Source organism: Anoplopoma fimbria, chromosome 18 (assembly GCF_027596085.1).
Source record: "Anoplopoma fimbria isolate UVic2021 breed Golden Eagle Sablefish chromosome 18, Afim_UVic_2022, whole genome shotgun sequence".
NCBI classification, from domain to species: Eukaryota; Metazoa; Chordata; class Actinopteri; order Perciformes; family Anoplopomatidae; genus Anoplopoma; species Anoplopoma fimbria.
In genome coordinates this window covers 437,922-457,921 of record NC_072466.1, presented here as the reverse complement: position 1 = coordinate 457,921, position 20,000 = coordinate 437,922, and the positions used below count along the sequence as shown (strand labels likewise).

Genomic DNA, 20,000 nt, shown 5'->3' with positions numbered 1-20,000 from the left:
CTCAGCTGTCAATGGGTGAAGGCAGGGTTCACCCTGGACAGGGTTCACCTGGACAGGGTTCACCTGGACAGGTTCACCTGGACAGGGTTCACCTGGACAGGTCTCCAGTCTGTCACAGGGCTGACATATAGAGACAAACAACCACTCACACTCACATCCACACCTACGGGCAGTTTAGAGTCTTCATGAACCTAAGCTGCATGTCTTTGGACTGTGGGAGGAAGCCGGAGAACCCGGAGAGAACCCACGCTGACACGGGGAGAACATGCAAACTCCACACAGAAGGTTGTCCAGCCCGGGAATTGAACCCGGGCCCCTCTTGCTGTGAGGCGACAGTGCTCATTCTTTAAATAATGCATTTATTTATTAATGCATTATTTTCTTCATATTCTTTGGATTAATCTGTTCTTCAGTAAAGACAATAGAGCTTAAACATTATCATGTTTGGTACATTTAATGACATACAGATTTATTTATCCAGGTAAATATTTATTGTTATTATCTTAACTAATAAGAAGCCTATGCCATGTCAATGATTTTGAAGGTGTTGCTGTTTTCTATGGACAACTCTAAATGTTGATTTATAAAAGATAGACGCTGCTTTATTTTATATATTTAATATACACAATGAAATCTTATATTTTAAAGAAATAGTTTTAGCACATAACTGTGGCATTGTGCATCAATCATTTTGTATATGGAATAGAGGAGGACAATGTGTCACTACCTAATATTGTAAAATGTCAGAATATCTAGTGACCACAGTTTCATATTCAGTTCATTATTGATTGGAGAAAGAAAAGATGTACAGTTGCACAGTTAAGCTGCTGGCAGTTCATTGATAAACAAAAACAAATAGTTATTTTTCTGTCGATCAGCTGATCAATTAGTCTGCTGATCTAAGGTGCGTCCTTGTCTTTATTCAGGCCTTTAAAATGAAATGTAATCATTTGGATTATTCCAGTTTGGAATGTGTTTATTTTAAATCATTTGTCCTGTTGGCTTTAATGGTTCTGTGTCGGACCTGAAGCAGAGAAAAGTGACTTGTACAATCATCTGAAGAAATGAATATGATTTCTCATAAACAGCGTATCATAGTGTCGGCCTGCTTCCCTGTCACTTTATTAGGGTTTAAAGTGCAGGACGTATAAGATAAGATAGTCCTTTATTAATCATACACATTTAGTACGCTCTTATCTTCCTGTTGTGACTATACAGCTACTCTGATAATCTCCCAACGACAAACATCAACAACACACATTTATGGTCAAGTGTCAAAAAAATCCAAGGTTTAATCACATCATTTACAAAAACACAAACAAACATGTTGTCCATATCAAACCTACAGATGTGTGGCTGGTTCGCTGTGAGAACATTAATCTTTGTGAATCGTCTCAAACAATGGCCGCAGCCTTTGATATTCATCATTAACGTCCTCATCCAGGCCTCATGACGCGGTTCAGTTCAAAATGTGGAAACAGGAAAACATACGGGAACATTTAGAAATCTGCTCTCCTGAAGAAGAAGAAACAGACACAAACGAGTTGGTGGTGATGAGAAATACTAAAGGTCTTTTGTTCTACTTAACACTGATTTAAAACACGTCATGGAGAGAACGATGGACCGTAGAGTTAGGGACGTACTGGGCTACATAACGTGCTAACATGATAGCATGACGCGGCAATTTAACATACATTAATGGAGTAAGGACTTAAACCAAAACCTCCAGCTAGTCTGAACCTTCAGCTAAATCAAGCTGCTGAACCAAACTGTCCTGTTAGCTAAACGTGTATCAGGTGTTTTTAGCCCAGCTGAACTGTTAGCCAAACACAAAAATATCAGTTTTGGTCTCCACGCTGATCCGTTTTTCATAACCTGAACCAAACTGGTAAAGTTGATAAAATGAACCATTTTCTAGCCAAACAAGTTGGTTTATTTAATTAAGTCTCAGCTAATCTGAACTCCTCTACCGGCTAAACTGCCCGTTAGCCAAACCAAACCGTCGTGGTGTAGTTTGTTTTTTACTAAACTCTTTGCTCAACTAAACATAACTGTTGACACCATGGATGTACAATAAGAATATAGATAAAAATCTGTAAAGTGATAATACTGTAAAGTCCATGAGCTAGCGGGAGAATCTCTTCTGCACAATAAAGTTGGCTGGAAGTAAACCAGGAAGCTAGAAACTTCTTTTTGGCGTTTGTGCCAGATGAGCAATTCTCCCTAGACTGAACAGGCTCCATATTTGGGTCCAGTTAGTTCTTACTGTACATCCACGGTTTAGCCATAACCTGAACCATTAGCTGTACAAAACTGATTATTAACTGCCTCGTTAGCTTGCCTGATCAAAACCATTATATATAAACTGTTTTAGCTTTCACACAGAACAGTTAGCTAACGGTTTTAGTTTCCTCATTGAACCATTAGCTAACCTGAACCCAACAGTTTTAGCCTCCACAGAGCTGTAAGCTAACGTAAACCAGTCTGATTAGCTTCAAAACTAACTAGGTAACCATACTTTGAGCCTTTAGTTAACCCTAAACCAGTGTTAGCAGCTGAACCGAGGCGTTTGCTAAACTTAACCAGCTTATTTTAGCTGCTAAATTGAACCGTTAGCTAACCTGAACCAAACCGTTTAGCTTCTAAAGTAAACGTTGGCCAAACCAAACTTGCTAACCCCTTCATGGCACCAACAGATGGGAATGTTGGGTTCACTTCCTGCTGTTATGGGATACTTTTATTTGAGGGGGTTCCTAATCTGTATTTCACTTCATATCCTGGAGTTTAAACTTCAGAGTTTGAGCTCTTTTCCTAAAGTTTCGTGCTGCGTTTTCATCTTCTTCAAGCTGCATCACATCGTACATCAAAACACAAGTCTTTGAATTACATAAATAACATCTTGACAAAAACTTGACATCTACAAATGTAAACACAACGCCGTCCTCACCGCTCACACATCAACAAAGAGTTAATACTTATCCTGCTAAGTAGCACTTTTTCTTGTAAAAGACAAAACAACTAAGGCGACTGAGTGGAATAATCATTGGCACTTTCTCCAAACTATAATTCTATGAACACTGTGAAGTCGTGGTTGAATAGATAATAACACGATGAGTCAGACAGTCTGGGAGGAATGTGGAGGAGATCCTTTGTTCATTCATCTATTGTTGAATGCACTAAGTCACCGGCGTGCTCATTTAGACGTCCACCTGCTCATTCTGTGGGTTCATATACTCGACTTTTCTTTGACCTGCTTGCATTCGTTCATGTTCTTGTTAAATTGTCCGTTCAGTCATTTTCCTTTACATCCTTTCATATATTCCTCCATTCATTCATTGGCAGGTTTTCTGACCAAAAGGAACATTGAGTCAGTTCAACACTACGAGGGCGGCCATGACACCTCAGGACAGCTGCTTCATGTGAAGCTACTATATATATATATATATACATATATGTATATATATATGTATATATATACCCTATCTTCCATCATTGCAGATTGACCTGAATCTGGCCCAAAAAATTATCTTTTTGTTTGAGTCCCGGCAGTCAAACTTCCTCGTAACGAAACAACGTCAAGTATCCTACAACACAGACCTTCAAAAATTCCGGGCCTGATTTCGTTGGCGTCATCCTGTGGATCCAAATAAAACAGTATTTTAACTTGCTGTCGTGACCATCGTGTTTCAGTACCGAGACAGGAGGAAGGTCCGTTCGATGTGGTTCACCTCCTCGTCTTTCTATACAAGTTTATGGAAATAAAATGTTGTACATGATTGTTTTTCCTTCTCTGTCTCATGTGTTTTTTTCCTTCTGGCTGCAGTTGCTGTCTGTAGCCTCACGGTGGTGCTGGACCGGCTCCTGGTGGTTCTGGACTGGCTCCTGGCGAAGGTTCTTCTGCTGGTCTTTGTGGCGGAGATGTCTCGGTTTGACCGGCAGCGCCACCGCCAGCAAAACACAGCCGATATGGAGGCTGAAGTACCAGGACCTGCAGGGAGGAGGGAACAATCAAGAGATTCTAGGTCTCATACCACGTTTACATTTTGACACACTGAATGGTTCTCCGGTTATGAGGAACGGTTTGTGGTGGTTTGGTAAACAGCATTACAGGAGGGGACGAGGTGAGACAGATGTACTGCAGCTTTAAGAAAATACATTTTTATTGGTGATTTAAAGTAGGTGGAAAGAGTGCAGGATTTTAAGTTAAACTTAAGGTCAAACCTGAGTTAAACCTGACTGAGACAAAGTCAAACCTGGGTTGAGTAACACTTGACTGGCTCAAAGTTAACCTGAGCTTAACCTGTTTCTCACAAGGTTAAACCTGAGTTAAACCTGACTGACTTACTGACCTGTAGAACTTGATGGATGGGCCGACGGACAGAAGGACAAAAGGCACCACTGTGTAGCAGATGGCGATCTGAGTGGCTGCCCACGTGATGACATCATAGACCAGTTTGTGGGTGGGTGATTGCAGGAAGTGTGGCCGAACGTTGTGTCGGACCTGAGAGAATAAAACATCATCAGCTAACAGTCAGCTAGCAGGATTAAAGCTAACAGCTAACAGTCAGCTAGCAGGATTAAAGCTAACAGCTAACAGTCAGCTAGCAGGATTAAAGCTAACAGCTAACAGTCAGTTAGCAGAATTACAAGATAAGAGCTAACAGTTAGTTAGCAGGATTACAAACTAATGGCTAACAGTAAATTAGCAGAATTAAAAGCTAACAGCTAACAGTTAGCAGGGACAGCTCACCGCTCTAGCAGCCAGCGTGATGACGATGCCGGTGAGGAAGGTGAGGTAGTAGCCCGGATAAGCTCCGTGCCACATGGCTGACAGGATGAAGGTGGCTGCCGTCGGGTGGTAGGGACATCGCTCGTAACACACCCTGTCAACCGGAGGTCAGAGGTCAGACGGAATACATTGTTGTCTAAATCATATTGTGTCTGCAGGTGCAGATAATAGTGTGTATCCTGTTACAGATCCACCAGCAGGTGGCAGCAGTCCACAGAGTATAATTAATACTGATGTGACTGTGAATGAGAAAACTGGTTCTTCATGCTGGAAGGTTTGAATAAAAACTCTTCTGAATCAGTTTGGTCCCAGCGTGCCCGGGTTCGGGCATTTAAACAAAGTGTTGAGAGTTTTAAACCCATTAACGCCTCTACTGTCTCCATCTCAACAGACTCATACTGTTTATTAAAACCATCAGTACATTATCTTAAATTCTAGTGGAGAGCTCAAAGTCTCGAAAAATCCCCAAATCTGTCAGGATGGATTTGAGCAAAATGTGTCTAAAATGATGAAGCTATAAAAAAACAGTTTGGTTTGAACAAAGAGCTGCAGCAACAAGAACCACACCATGTTGTGTACATCATACAAAGACAGGACAGTGTTAACGAGACAAAAGGAGGCTTTTAAAGGGAAACTTTAAAAAGAAAATCAAGAGTTCAAGAGGTTCATATTTTCCTGATATTTCACAGTGTGGTTCTACTGTCGATCAATAACATTAGAAACACAATGAAAACAGAATGAATGCATTCAGACCTTTTGAGCCAGTGAGCTGTCTGAATGTTCCAGTTGTCGAGGAAAACTTTGAAGCTGGTGGCTAACTGAAAGAAAACAGAGAAACCAGACAGTTTAACACTCGAACACCCAGAGAAGGTTCCTAGTAAAACCTGGTGTGTGGAGTCCGGACCTCGATGTTGAGGATCCTCAGGTTGGAGATGAGGTCCCAGCGAGGAGAGCCGTCGCTGTCGTAGCCGTTGAAGCCGAAGCCGGCGGCGTTGTTGATGGCGTCAGCTGACATTAAAAACAGAAGAAGAAGAAAGGTTAGACAGGAGGAGACAGGAGGAGTCTGAGGTTCATGGAAAGTTCATTCAACAAGAGACAGAAGACACTTTTTATTAACCATGTAACCAATTTAGGCAAAAAAACTTAATATTTGGTGCATGTATCATGTGTCCAGAAAAACACAATATTCCTACTTGTCTGTTTATATGGCTAATAAACAGGAACATTCCACTAATATTCCAGTCTACATGCATAATCTGATTAACGTTTTACATCTACATCTGGTTTGTGTTCAACGCTTTGTGTCTCAAAACGCTGTAAATAATCCAGATTTAGACTGATATTCTGAATGTGTACATGTCCATAGAGACCTTAATATTGTCGCCATATCCCACATGTCTTAATCTGAAAATGCAACACTATCCAACCAGAATATGCGGTTTACATTGACCTTATCATTTCACAATATTATCTCATTGAGACAGAGAGAGCGGAGAGGTTTCAGACACCCACCGAGCGTCCAGACGAAGTAGTACTTGGGTCTGGTGGTCAGCATGGACAGGTACAGGTAGAGCACCTGAGCGTAGAACGGCGTGTTGGCGATGAAGTCGTCGTCGATGTTTCGCTCCACGGGGAAAACTTTACACACCGACAGAAAGACCAGGAGGCAGAAGAAGGAGGTGGCCACTTTACGGACGACCTCCGTCTGAGGAGACACACATTAGTTCTAGTTTTAGTTTTTGTTCTTTTTACACCACCGACAGCTGAGAACGTCACAGACAGAAAGACATTCAGAATGTACAAAAATCAATCGCTATGCAGACGATGTGCTATTGTTCCTACACAAAATCAGATTTTCAGTTTGCAGCTTGAGTATGTGCTTCACAGATGATACATATGTGTAAAGTCTTTAAAGTATCGAATCAGAATTGACCTTTCGCCAAGCCCCGCCCCCACACTGCCACTAACTGCACTCACAGAAGAACTATTATCTTATTTTGTGAAAATCAAAAAGTGATTTCAGACAGAAGATTCTAAAATGTCAGTTTAAAGGATACATCAGGTTAAAAGTTAAAGAGAAGACAGAAGCCAAAAATAGATAATAACAAACTCTAAATCCACTAAACCAGCGTGAACCTGGAGAACATCTGGAACCATCGATGAGTCCGTGGTGAGTCTGTAAATTATGTGGTCATGTGTCGTACGTTTGGCGATGGCTCGCTCTGCCTCAGCTTGCTGTTGGACTTCCTGTCGGCCTCCTGGTCTCTATGGCGACGGGGGTCCCCCTCGATGAAGGCAATGTAGTCGTTGTAGGAGCAGGTGGGTCCGGCGAGGATCCCCATGAAGTTACAGTTGTAGCTGAAGTACTCCAGCAGACTGGGCATCCTCCTGTGGACACACACAGACCAGTAAGGCTCTGGTTTCTACACTGGGAGGTGAGCTACCTGTAGCCAGAAACTACAAACAAACCTTATCGCCAAAATCTTCTGTCGCGGAGTCAGATGTTCCTCTTTACGTGCCATCCCTGTACGAGGAAAACACAAATATATGAATTAGAGGAGCAACAGATCATAAAACTCACGGATCGGATCAGAACAAAAGGAAAAATATCTCTGATCCCTTTTTGTTGCCACCAATACTAATAATGGATCAATGATGATCCATATCGTCAACCTTCTTCAGGATGTTCATAATGTAACTGAACTGAACCTCCGTTCGTTAGCCGTTAGTGGTGCTGCTAACATTACTAGCTCTCTTCCTGTTAGCCGTTAGTGGTGCTGCTAACGTTACTAGCTCTCCTTCTGTTAGCCGTTAGCGGTGCTGCTAACGTTACTAGCTCTCCTCCTGTTAGCCGTTAGCGGTGCTGCTAACGTTACTAGCTCTTCTCCTGTTGATTTAAATCAATAAATGATGTCCTGAGGATAACGATCGTCAGTAAAACTTTATTTACACTCTGATGGTTAACGATAAACCGTGTCATTAATCTGAGGAGGGTCAGAATGGATCACTGATCAATAAGAGTCCGTTACTCCACTGATATGAATAAAAGCCACAAACGTGAACCTCCCAACAACTGGTTATCTCACCGTCATGGATCTCAAACGCCAGGCTGGTGATCTTCTGTGTGATCACCATCATGGGGCTGCAGAGAGAACAGAGAGAACCGATGGTGAGACGTTTGGACATTTGGACGGACTGAAGGTGTGTGAACGTTTCTCACCCTGTGAAGTCAGCCGAGTACATCCCGTAGTCGAAGACGTAGACCCGAGTGATCTGACACAGACTCAGGTAGCTGAGAGCCACCAGGAGGCAGTACCTGAAACGAGAACCCCGTTAACGTTTATCATGAGCAGACTGGTTCTGTTAGCGCCCCCCACAGGTTGCAGAGCCCCTTACAGCCACAACCACACCAAAGGGACTCACTGGAGGTCGCTGGTTTGATCCCTGAACTGGTTCCTCACTACGACCACTGAGGTGCCCCTGAGCAAGACCCTGATCATGCAGCTCCTCCAGTGCAGCTGCTCCTGTTCACAGACCAGGACCAGGGTCCTCCACTGAGTCCTGGACCAGGGTCAAAGATTAGGGACCAGGACTCAGTGGGGGACCGGGGTCAAAGATTATGGACCAGGACTCTGTGGAGGACCAGGGTCAAAGATCAGGGACCAGGGTCAAAGATCAGGGACTAGGGTCAAAGACCAGGGACCAGGACTCAGTGGAGGACCAGGGTCAAAGGTCAGGGACCAGGGTCAAAGACCAGGGACCAGGACTCAGTGGAGGACCAGGGTCAAAGGTCATGGCGGATGTTCAGAGAACCGTCTCCGTTCCATCTCAACGCCATAACAAACCGTCTCCATGACAACTGGGCAGCTCCGTCCTGAGGAAGGCCATCGTCCAGACCTGAACCCTGAACCTGAACCTGATCCTCCAAACCTCCCACTGGGTTTCTGGTAAAGCTCTATCACTCTCTGGAGCTCACTTGTGCATGTGTTCCACTCCGGTTAGGATCATGATGCCGTAGGTGAGTCCGCTCTGAAGCAGGAAGTGAAGCGCATACCTGAAACACAAACAGGAAGTCAAACATCAGCGTCCAATCAGACGCCAGAGAACCTCCTGAAACAAACATCGATCGTCAGTCAATGATTATTTAACATCTGTTAAAAGTATCAGTTATACTTTTACTGTAGTAGAAGTATGAAAACAACATTATGTAGAAATACATAATCCAAGTAAAAGTTCTCATTCTGAATGTTTATTAAGTAAAAGTGCAAAAGTATCACCCTCAAAATACCAAGTACCACAGTAAGCAGAGTAATATGTATTCATGTCTTTAAATACTGCTTGTAGTGAAATCAATAACAATAATAATCATTAATTAGTTGTTCAATAATCTGAATCTATAAAGTAACTAAAGCTGTCAGATAAATGTAGAAGAGGAGATGTACAAGTGTACAAGTACCTTGAATTGTACTTAAGTATAGTACTTAGTTTCTTTCCACCTTTAACTATATTTTCCATGTTCAAAGCAGTATTTTACTGAAGTACAGAGTACTTTCACAGTGTGGATGTAGTATTATTACTATAGTACAGGATCTGAATACTTCCTCCACCACTGCCCTGTACTCTGATAACATAATACATCTACAACGGTTCATGTGCGTTTTCTTCTTGTCTTTCTTCATCTTTAAATCAAACGTTTATTTTTCTGTCTCACCAGCCGAAGCAGAAGAGAGCGAAGTAGAGTCCCAGTAAAGTGGCCACCACGTGTCTGATGAAGGGACTGGTTTTACTGGGATGAAGGAAGAGACGGAACCAGAAGGCCGACAGCAGGGCACAGAGCTGACACGCCACAAAGTTCACCTGCCAGACAGAGAGAGGGGGGAATAAACACACTGTAGTAATGGTACATATAGTGGTAAGAGTATTACTATTAGAAGTATACATGTTATCAGTGGTACATGAAGTATAATGAGTATTACTATTAGTAAAATACATGTTATTAGTGGTACATGTAGTACTATTAGTATTATAAGTAGGGACCAGAGACAATTTGTTCATTGTTATTGTTAAGGACGTTGTGTTTGGCTGACAGCTAACCGCTAACCGCTAACAGCTAACAGCTAACAGCTAACAGCTAACAGTCCCACACACACTGCTGACACAGCGAGTCTTCAGCGTAACATCTGATCCGCTTGTTAATGTGTGTTGTTCATTAATTATGAACGAAGTGTAAACTGAGTGTTTCCTCCTGTGTCTGCTGTCTGAAGCATCACAGACGAGTTCAACGACAGACCAGTTCAACGACAGACAAGATCAACGACAGACAAGATCAACGACAGACCAGTTCAACGACAGACAAGATCAACAACAGACCAGTTCAACAACAGACAAGATCAACAACAGACAAGATCAACAACAGACCAGATCAACAACAGACCAGATCAACAACAGACCAGATCAACAACAGACAAGATCAACAACAGACCAGATCAACAACAGACCAGATCAACAACAGACCAGATCAACAACAGACAAGATCAACAACAGACCAGATCAACAACAGACAAGATCAACAACAGACCAGATCAACAACAGACCAGATCAACAACAGACAAGATCAACAACAGACAAGATCAACAACAGACAAGATCAACAACAGACCAGTTCAACAACAGACAAGATCAACAACAGACAAGATCAACAACAGACCAGTTCAACAACAGACAAGATCAACGACAAACAAGATCAACAACAGACCAGTTCAACGAAAGACGAGTTCAACGACAGACAAGTTCAACGACAGACCAGTTCAACGAAAGACGAGTTCAACGACAGACGAGTTCAACCTCAGACAAGATCAACAACAGACGAGTTCAACAACAGACGAGATCAACAACAGACGAGATCAACGGCAAACAAGTTCAACAACAGACGAGATCAACAACAGACCAGTTCAACGACATACAAGATCAACGACAGACAGGATCAACGACAGACAAGATCAACAACAGACCAGTTCAACAACAGACCAGTTCAACGACAGACCAGTTCAACAACAGACAAGATCAACAACATACAAGTTTACAACAGACGAGTTCAACGACAGACAGTTCAACGACAGACAGTTCAACGACAGACCAGTTCAACGACAGACGAGTTCAACCTCAGACAAGATCAACAACAGACGAGTTCAACAACAGACGAGATCAACAACAGACGAGATCAACGGCAAACAAGTTCAACAACAGACGAGATCAACAACAGACCAGTTCAACGACATACAAGATCAACGACAGACAGGATCAACGACAGACAAGATCAACAACAGACCAGTTCAACAACAGACCAGTTCAACAACAGACCAGTTCAACGACAGACCAGTTCAACAACAGACAAGATCAACAACATACAAGTTTACAACAGACGAGTTCAACGACAGACAGTTCAACGACAGACAGTTCAACGACAGACAGTTCAACGACAGACCAGTTCAACGACAGACCAGTCCAACGGCAGACGAGTTCAACGACAGACCAGTCCAACGACAGACCAGTCCAACGACAGACGAGTTCAACGACAGACCAGTCCAACGACAGACAGTGCAACGACAGACCAGTTAAACGACAGACCAGTTCAACGACAGACAAGTTCAACGACAGACCAGTTCAACGACATACGAGTTTACAACAGACGAGTTCAACGACAGACAAGATCAACGACAGACCAGTTCAACGACAGACCAGTTCAACGACAGACCAGTTCAACGACAGACCAGTTAAACATCACAGTCAGAATCTTGATCACAGCCAATCAGAGTGCTGCTGCTTTGAACGTCTCAGACTTTCTTCACTATTTTAAGTTTTATAGACCGAACTATGGATCAATAATGAAACTGTTATATATATGTACATATATATATATATATATATATATATGTATGTATATAAAAGCATATATATATATGTACATATATATATATATATATATATATATATATACATATATATATATATGTATATATATATGTAGAGAAATACTGAAACTACATATGGTGTACATAAACACTGTTTATTTAGCAGATACTTTAAACTTAGAGTGTGGAGGAAGTATTCAGATAAAGTACTCCATTTACAGTAAGAGAGTAGTTTAGTCCAGCGGGGCCCAACCTGAGGCCTGGGGCCCTCCAGATAAATGAGAGGGGTCCTCACTGATACTATTATATAAGAATCCTTAATTATGGACTTTATTCTACAAGATGCTCAAATGGTTTTACTAAATGAAATCTATTCTATATTATAAATATTTCACTGTATATATATACATATATATATATATATATATATATACATATATTGATTTTCTGGGATGGTTTACACAGAGCTGTGGTTCTATTAACACACTCTACATGTTAATATTGTATTATTATTATTAATATTATTATTACTATTATCATTATTATTATTATTGTTATTATTTTATTATTATTATTGTATCATTATTGGGGCCTGTGATGATGAACATCATGACCTCAGAGTCAACCAGCTGATCCCTGATTTATCCTGCTGCTGCTCTTCATCACCATCATCATCATCATCATCTTCATCACCCAGCTGCCAGTCTCACCGACGACACAGTGTTTAAGGTCCATAACTGTCTGTCTGTCTGTCTGTCTGTCTGTCTGTCTGTCTGTCTGTCTGTGTTGGAGGCCTCCATCCATGTTAAGCCGTCGTCGCTCTCGGTTTCTCTCTCAGACTCGTTTTCTTGGCCGCGCACGTCGCCTTGCTGTCGGTGTGAGAGGAGCAGAGGAGCCGCAGAGGAGCCGCGGAGCTCCGGAGCTCCTCTGCGGCTCCGGCTCCGGGCTCCGGGCTCCGGGCTCCGGGCTCCGTGCTCCGGCTCCGGGGCTCGGGTCCGGGTCTCCGCGTCCGGCGGCTCTTACCTGGTCCAGCGGCAGGTTGGTGATCTCGCTGAGCGGCTGCAGCAGGCTGGAGCCGGTGCAGGCCGTGGGGCGGCTGTCTTCAGCGGCCATGGCTCCGTGTCGGCGGCCGGTCTGCTGCTTCTGTGTCCGGCTGCAGCAGCTCAGAGGCGGCGGCGGAGGCTCCGTGATCCGCCGGCGGTCCGTCTGTGTGTCTGTGTGTCCTGATGCTCCTTCCTCCTCTTCTTCCTGTCCCTCCTCCTCCTCCTCCTCCTCCTCCTCCTCCTCCTCCTCTGTCTGTCTCCCCCTCCTCCCTCTGAGCCCCCTCTTTCTTCTCCCCACACATCCATCTCCTCTGGTCCTTCCTCCTCCTCCTCCTCCTCCTCCTCCTCCTCTGCTTTCATTCTCTTCCTCCTCTTATGCTTTTATTGTCCTTCCTCCTCCTCTTATTCCTTTATTCTCCTTCCTCCTTTTATTCTCCCTCCTCCTCCTCCTCCTCCTCCTCCCCTCCCAACATATATTAGTTCTCCTCTTAGATGATAGTGGCCCTCAAACACAGACATGTTGAGGCCCCTGAACCCTCAGAATGAACTCATGAAGGTCTTTGTGGTCATTCTTCTCCTCTTTGTTCATCCTCCTCTTCCTCACATCCGTCTCTCTGGTTCCTTCTTGTTCACACAGTTTGTTTCAGATATTTCTCTGCTGTTTGATCCTAAAACACCAGTAAAGATAATAGCAACACCCCAGAGAGCAGACGTTTCACCATGAACACATCTCCGTCTACACCGATGCTGGTCCGACCAGTCTCATGAACACTTTTCATGTCTGTAGTTTTCAAATGTAAATAAGTTTCCTGAAAGTATATTAGTAGTATTTCATTCATAAAACAGAGGTGTTCTTCCAGTACTTAATTATGTATCCGTCAGTACACATCAGAAACACACAACTCCTCATATACTGTCTCGAGTATATAGATAAATATGTATATATATATATATATAGATAGATAAATATATATTTATATATATAAATATATATATATATATGAATATGTATAGATAGATAAATATATATATATATAAATATATATAGATAAATATATATATATAGATAGATAAATATATATATTTATATCTATATATATATGAATATATATAGATAGATAAATATATATGAATATATATAGATAGATAAATATATATATATATAAATATATATAGATGGATAAATATATATAGATAAATATATATATATCTCTCCTCTCTTCTGTCTCCTCTCTCCTCTCTCCTCTCTCTCTCTCCTCTCTTCTCTCTCCTCTATTCTGTCTCCTCTCTCCCTCTCTCTCTCCTTCTCCTCTCTCTCCTCTCTCTCTCTCTCTCTCTCTCTCTCTCTCTCCTCTCTCCTCTCTCTTCTGTCTCCTCTCTCCTCTCTCCTGTCTCCTCTCTCTCCTGTCTCCTCTCTCTCCTCTCTCTCTCCTCTCTCTCTCTCTCCTCTCTTCTGTCTCCTCTCCTCTCTCCTGTCTCCTCTCTTCTGTCTCCTCTCTCCTCTCTCTCTCTCTCTCCTGTCTCCTCTCTCCTCTCTCCTGTCTCCTCTCTCTCTCTCTCCTCTCCTCTCTTCTCTCTCCTCTCTCCTCTCTCTCCTCTCTTCTGTCTCCTGTCTCCTCTCTCCTCTCTCTCTCTCCTCTCTTCTGTCTCCTCTCTCCTCTCTCCTCTCTCTCTCCTCTCCTCTCTCCTCTCTCTTCTCTCTCCTCTCTCCTCTCTCTCTCTCTCTCTCTCTCCTGTCTCCTCTCTCCTCTCTCTCTCCTCTCTCTGTCTCCTCTCTCCTCTCTTCTGTCTCCTGTCTCCTCTCTCCTGTCTCCCCTCTCCTCTCTCCTCTCTTCTCTCTCCTCTCTCTCCTGTCTCCTCTCTCTCCTCTCTCCTCTCTCCTCTCTCCTCTCTCCTCTCTCGTCCAGCAGGTGGCGGGCTCTCGCGTCAGACAGAGATTAAAGAGTAGAAGAAGAAGACACTTCCGGGTGGTTTGTTTGTTTTGGTTGTCTGGGCAGTTAGCAGTTAGCAGTTAGCAGTTAGCAGTTAGCAGTTAGCAGTTAGCAGTTAGCTCAGGATGTCAGCTACGGAGGACGACACGGAGCTGCGGGACCTCCTGATCCAGAACCTGGAGAACAACGGAGTCCTCAACAAGCTGAAGGTCCGGGGCCTGCTCACCGCGACGCTAATGCTAGGCTAGGCTAGGCTAGGCTAATGCTAGGCTAATGCTAGCAGTTACACGTCCTTTGGTTGAGTTCATTATATACATTATTTAAGCTTTAACGGTCATTAAATGAAAATACCCGGATGTCTGGTGTGAACAGCTATAATACAGAATATGATAAACATTATTAATTATAATACAGAATATGATAAACATCATTAATTATAATACAGAATATGATAAACATCATTAATTATAATACAGAATATGATAAACATTATTAATTATAATACAGAATATGATAAACATCATTAATTATAATACAGAATATGATAAACATTATTAATTATAATACAGAATATGATAAACATTATTAATTATAATACAGAATATGATAAACATCATAATTATAATACAGAATATGATAAACATTATTAATTATAATACAGAATATGATAAACATTATTAATTATAATACAGAATATGATAAACATTATTAATTATAATACAGAATATGATAAACATTATTAATTATAATACAGAATATGATAAACATCATTAATTATAATACAGAATATGATAAACATCATTAATTATAATACAGAATATGATAAACATCATTAATTATAATACAGAATATGATAAACATTATTAATTATAATACAGAATATGATAAACATCATTCATATAATACAGAATATGATAAACATCATTAATATAATACAGAATATGATAAACATTATTAATTATAATACAGAATATGATAAACATCATTAATTATAATACAGAATATGATAAACATCATTCATATAATACAGAATATGATAAACATCATTAATATAATACAGAATATGATAAACATTATTAATTATAATAATAGAATATGATAAACATCATTCATATAATACAGAATATGATAAAATCATTAATTATAATACAGAATATGATAAACATTATTAATTATAATACAGAATATGATAAACATAATTATAATACAGAATATGATAAACATCATTAATTATAATACAGAATATGATAAACATCATTAATTATAATACAGAATATGATAAACATTATTAATTATAATACAGAATATGATAAACATCATTAATTATAATACAGAATATGATAAACATTATTAATTATAATACAGAATATGATAAACATTATTAATTATAATACAGAATATGATAAACATTATTAATTATAATACAGAATATGATAAACATTATTAATTATAATACAGAATATGATAAACATTATTAATTATAATACAGAATATGATAAACATTATTAATTATAATACAGAATATGATAAACATTAATTAATTATAAAACATACAGAATATGATAAACATCATTAATTATAATACAGAATATGATAAACATTATTAATTATAATACAGAATATGATAAACATCATTAATTATAATACAGAATATGATAAACATTATTAATTATAATACAGAATATGATAAACATCATTAATTATAATACAGAATATGATAAACATTATTAATTATAATACAGAATATGATAAACATCATTAATTATAATACAGAATATGATAAACATCATTAATTATAATACAGAATATGATAAACATTATTAATTATAATACAGAATATGATAAACATCATTATTAATACAGAATATGATAAACATCATTAATTATAATACAGAATATGATAAACATTATTAATTATAATACAGAATATGATAAACATCATTAATTATAATACAGAATATGATAAACATCATTAATTATAATATATGATAAACATTATTAATTATAATACAGAATATGATAAACATTATTAATTATAATACAGAATATGATAAACATCATTAATTATAATACAGAATATATAAACATATTAATTATAATACAGAATATGATAAACATTATAATTATAATACAGAATATGATAAACATCATTAATTATAATACAGAATATGATAAACATTATTAATTATAATACAGAATATGATAAACATCATTAATATAATACAGAATATGATAAACATATTAATTATAATACAGAATATGATAAACATTATTAATTATAATACAGAATATGATAAACATTATTAATTATAATACAGAATATGATAAACATTATTAATTATAATACAGAATATGATAAACATTATTAATTATAATACAGAATATGATAAACATTATTAATTATAATACAGAATATGATAAACATATTAATTATAATACAGATGATAAACATCATTAATTATAATACAGAATATGATAAACATTATTAATTATAATACAGAATATGATAAACATTATTAATTATAATACAGAATATGATAAACATCATTAATTAATACAGAATATGATAAACATATTAATTATAATACAGAATATGATAAACATTATTAATTATAATACAGAATATGATAAACATTATTAATTATAATACAGAATATGATAAACATATTAATTATAATACAGAATATGATAAACATTAATAATGATAAACATATAATATAATACAGAATATGATAAACATCATTAATTATAATACAGAATATGATAAACATCATTAATTATAATACAGAATATGATAAACATTATTAATTATAATACAGAATATGATAAACATTATTAATTATAATACAGAATATGATAAACATCATTAATTATAATACAGAATATGATAAACATATTAATTATAATACAGAATATGATAAACATTATAATTATAATACAGAATATGATAAACATCATTAATTATAATACAGAATATGATAAACATTATTAATTATAATACAGAATATGATAAACATTATTAATTATAATACAGAATATGATAAACATTATTAATTATAATACAGAATATGATAAACATTATTAATTATAATACAGAATATGATAAACATTATTAATTATAATACAGAATATGATAAACATTATTAATTATAATACAGAATATGATAAACATTATTAATTATAATACAGAATATGATAAACATTATTAATTATAATACAGAATATGATAAACATAATTATAATACAGGATATGATAAACATCATTAATTATAATACAGAATATGATAAACATTATTAATTATAATACAGAATATGATAAACATTATTAATTATAATACAGAATATGATATCATCTTCTCTTTTATTAATCATACATTTTATAAAGAGAAACAAATCTCTTAATAAACCATTTGAACTCCTGCTGAGCTTCTGAATCAATATATTTGTATTTATGGACAATAAAAACATATTGATTGAAGCAGATGTTTTTATCTGAATTATGAAAGTAAACAGTGTTACGTTAATGATGTGAGGTTCCTTCACAATAAAAGCTTTTAAAACAAAGCACAGAGAATTCTGTACTCTGTGTTTGAAGTTTTATTTTTACTGGCCTTTAATTCATTAGTAATTAAAAAGCAGCTTCCTTGAAGGTAATATGTGGAACAATTATGGGAGAAAACTACAATTCTAATGTTACTTGCTGTCTGATATTTAGCGATGGTTAGAGGCTGATCATTAAAGGTAATTGATCGGTATACATGTTTCTTCTTTGTTGGTGTGGCTCTGTTTCCTCCTGCAGGCAGAGATGAGGGCAGCAGTGTTCCTGGCGATGGAGGAGCAGGACAAACTGGAGGTGAAGGTTCAGGTTTCTGTTGGAGAAGATTCATATCATGACATGTTGTGATGACATCACATATGGAGATTATGATGACATGCTATGATGTCGTTTGAAGTCAATAACATGAGGGAATACTTTTTATTAGTATTTAATTCACACATGAGAATCCTAAACCATGTGGTGGTTCCATATGTATTTATTTATGGTGATGGAGATATAAAATAATTGATTAACTTTTAACTTTATTATCTGTTTGTCTCAGAACAAAAGTCCTCTGATCAACGAAGAGCTGAAGAAATGTCTGAACAGCAGAGACGGTGAGTCCTTTATTCTCCTCATGTTTATTGGTTTGATCTTCATATCACGAGTTCTTCTGGATGTATTGAGAGGTTCAGACAGCTTTGAGGTGTAGTTCTTGTCTGTCACCACACGGTGGAGCTGTGAGCCCTCAAACAGCAGGAACAGACCGTCTTCTTCTTCTCTTGTGTTTTATAGTGTCTATACATTCAGATTGTTGTAGTTTCATGTTCCTGTAGAAAGCTGTATTCATGATTCTCAACCAGATGATCATAGAATAGAATATTACGTAACTGTGTTTTTGTTGTCTAAACCTAAATCTAAGTTTCCTGTCGAGAAGGAAGTTTATTTTGAAAAGACTGTGTTGGTGTAGCGAACAGAAAAGGAGCGTGTTCGAGTAAAGCAGTGATTAGTGAGGAGTAACTGTTTATTAGGAGCTGTAGCTCAGAGAGCGGCGAGGACAGTGTGTTCAGGTGTCGTCTCCCTGCAGGACGCCTGGTGGCCGGTCTCATCGTGGACTTCCTGCAGGTCTTCAACCTGGACTTCAGCCTGGCTGTGTTCCAGCCGGAGATCAACTCGGTAAGTCTGAGGAACCCAGAGAGCGGATCAGAGTCTGGTCTCTGAGGATCCACACGCCCTCATCACCACCATCCATCAACCGTGGTCTCTGAGGTCTCACTGTCCTCTGTCTCACTGTCTCTCTGTCACCATGACTCCACTGTCCTCTGTTTTACTCACTGTCTCACTGTCTCACTGTCCTCTGTCTCTGTCTCACTGTCTCACTGTCCTCTGTCTTACTGTCTCACTGTCTCACTGTCCTCTGTCTCACTGTCCTCTGTCTCACTGTCTCACTGTCCTCTGTCTCACTGTCTCACTGTCCTCTGTCTTACTGTCTCACTGTCCTCTTTCTCTGTCTCACTGTCCTCTGTCTCACTGTCTCTCTGTCCTCTGTCTCACTGTCTCACTGTCCTCTTTCTCTGTCTCACTGTCTCTCTGTCCTCTTTCTCTGTCTCACTGTCCTCTTTCTCTGTCTTTCTGTCTCACTGTCCTCTGTCTTACTGTCTCACTGTCCTCTGTCTCACTGTCCTCTGTCTCACTGTCTTCTGTCTCACTGTCCTCTGTCTCACTGTCTTACTGTCTCACTGTCCTCTGTCTCACTGTCCTCTTTCTGTCTCTCTGTCTCACTGTCCTC

At 38.7% G+C, this 20,000-nt stretch overlaps 2 protein-coding genes across 4 annotated transcripts in view; one reads left to right on the top strand and one right to left on the bottom strand.

Annotated features, from left to right (window-relative positions):
• Nucleotides 1-1,283: 1,283 nt before the first annotated feature.
• mboat2b (membrane bound O-acyltransferase domain containing 2b) lies at nucleotides 1,284-12,886 on the bottom strand. Its single transcript, XM_054618582.1, has 13 exons — nucleotides 12,723-12,886; nucleotides 9,501-9,646; nucleotides 8,766-8,843; nucleotides 8,010-8,105; nucleotides 7,876-7,931; nucleotides 7,259-7,313; nucleotides 6,994-7,177; nucleotides 6,302-6,494; nucleotides 5,694-5,797; nucleotides 5,543-5,607; nucleotides 4,751-4,883; nucleotides 4,350-4,501; nucleotides 1,284-3,988 (listed from the first exon to the last, which is right to left on the bottom strand). Exons 1-13 carry the CDS (start codon nucleotides 12,810-12,812, stop codon nucleotides 3,796-3,798), a joined length of 1,545 nt encoding a protein of 514 aa, XP_054474557.1. The 5' UTR covers nucleotides 12,813-12,886; the 3' UTR covers nucleotides 1,284-3,795.
• A 1,817-nt stretch (nucleotides 12,887-14,703) lies between these two features.
• cep43 (centrosomal protein 43) overlaps nucleotides 14,704-20,000 on the top strand; it is a 14,503-nt gene continuing 9,206 nt past the window's right edge. For 2 of the 3 annotated variants that reach the window (XM_054618282.1, XM_054618280.1), the window contains exons 1-4: nucleotides 14,704-14,882; nucleotides 18,473-18,526; nucleotides 18,774-18,828; nucleotides 19,299-19,387. In XM_054618282.1, coding sequence (XP_054474257.1) covers nucleotides 14,799-14,882; nucleotides 18,473-18,526; nucleotides 18,774-18,828; nucleotides 19,299-19,387 — 282 coding nt within the window. In that variant the 5' untranslated portion in view covers nucleotides 14,704-14,798. The remainder of the gene's footprint in view (nucleotides 14,883-18,472; nucleotides 18,527-18,773; nucleotides 18,829-19,298; nucleotides 19,388-20,000) is intronic. The other variant, XM_054618281.1, reaches the window with a different exon arrangement.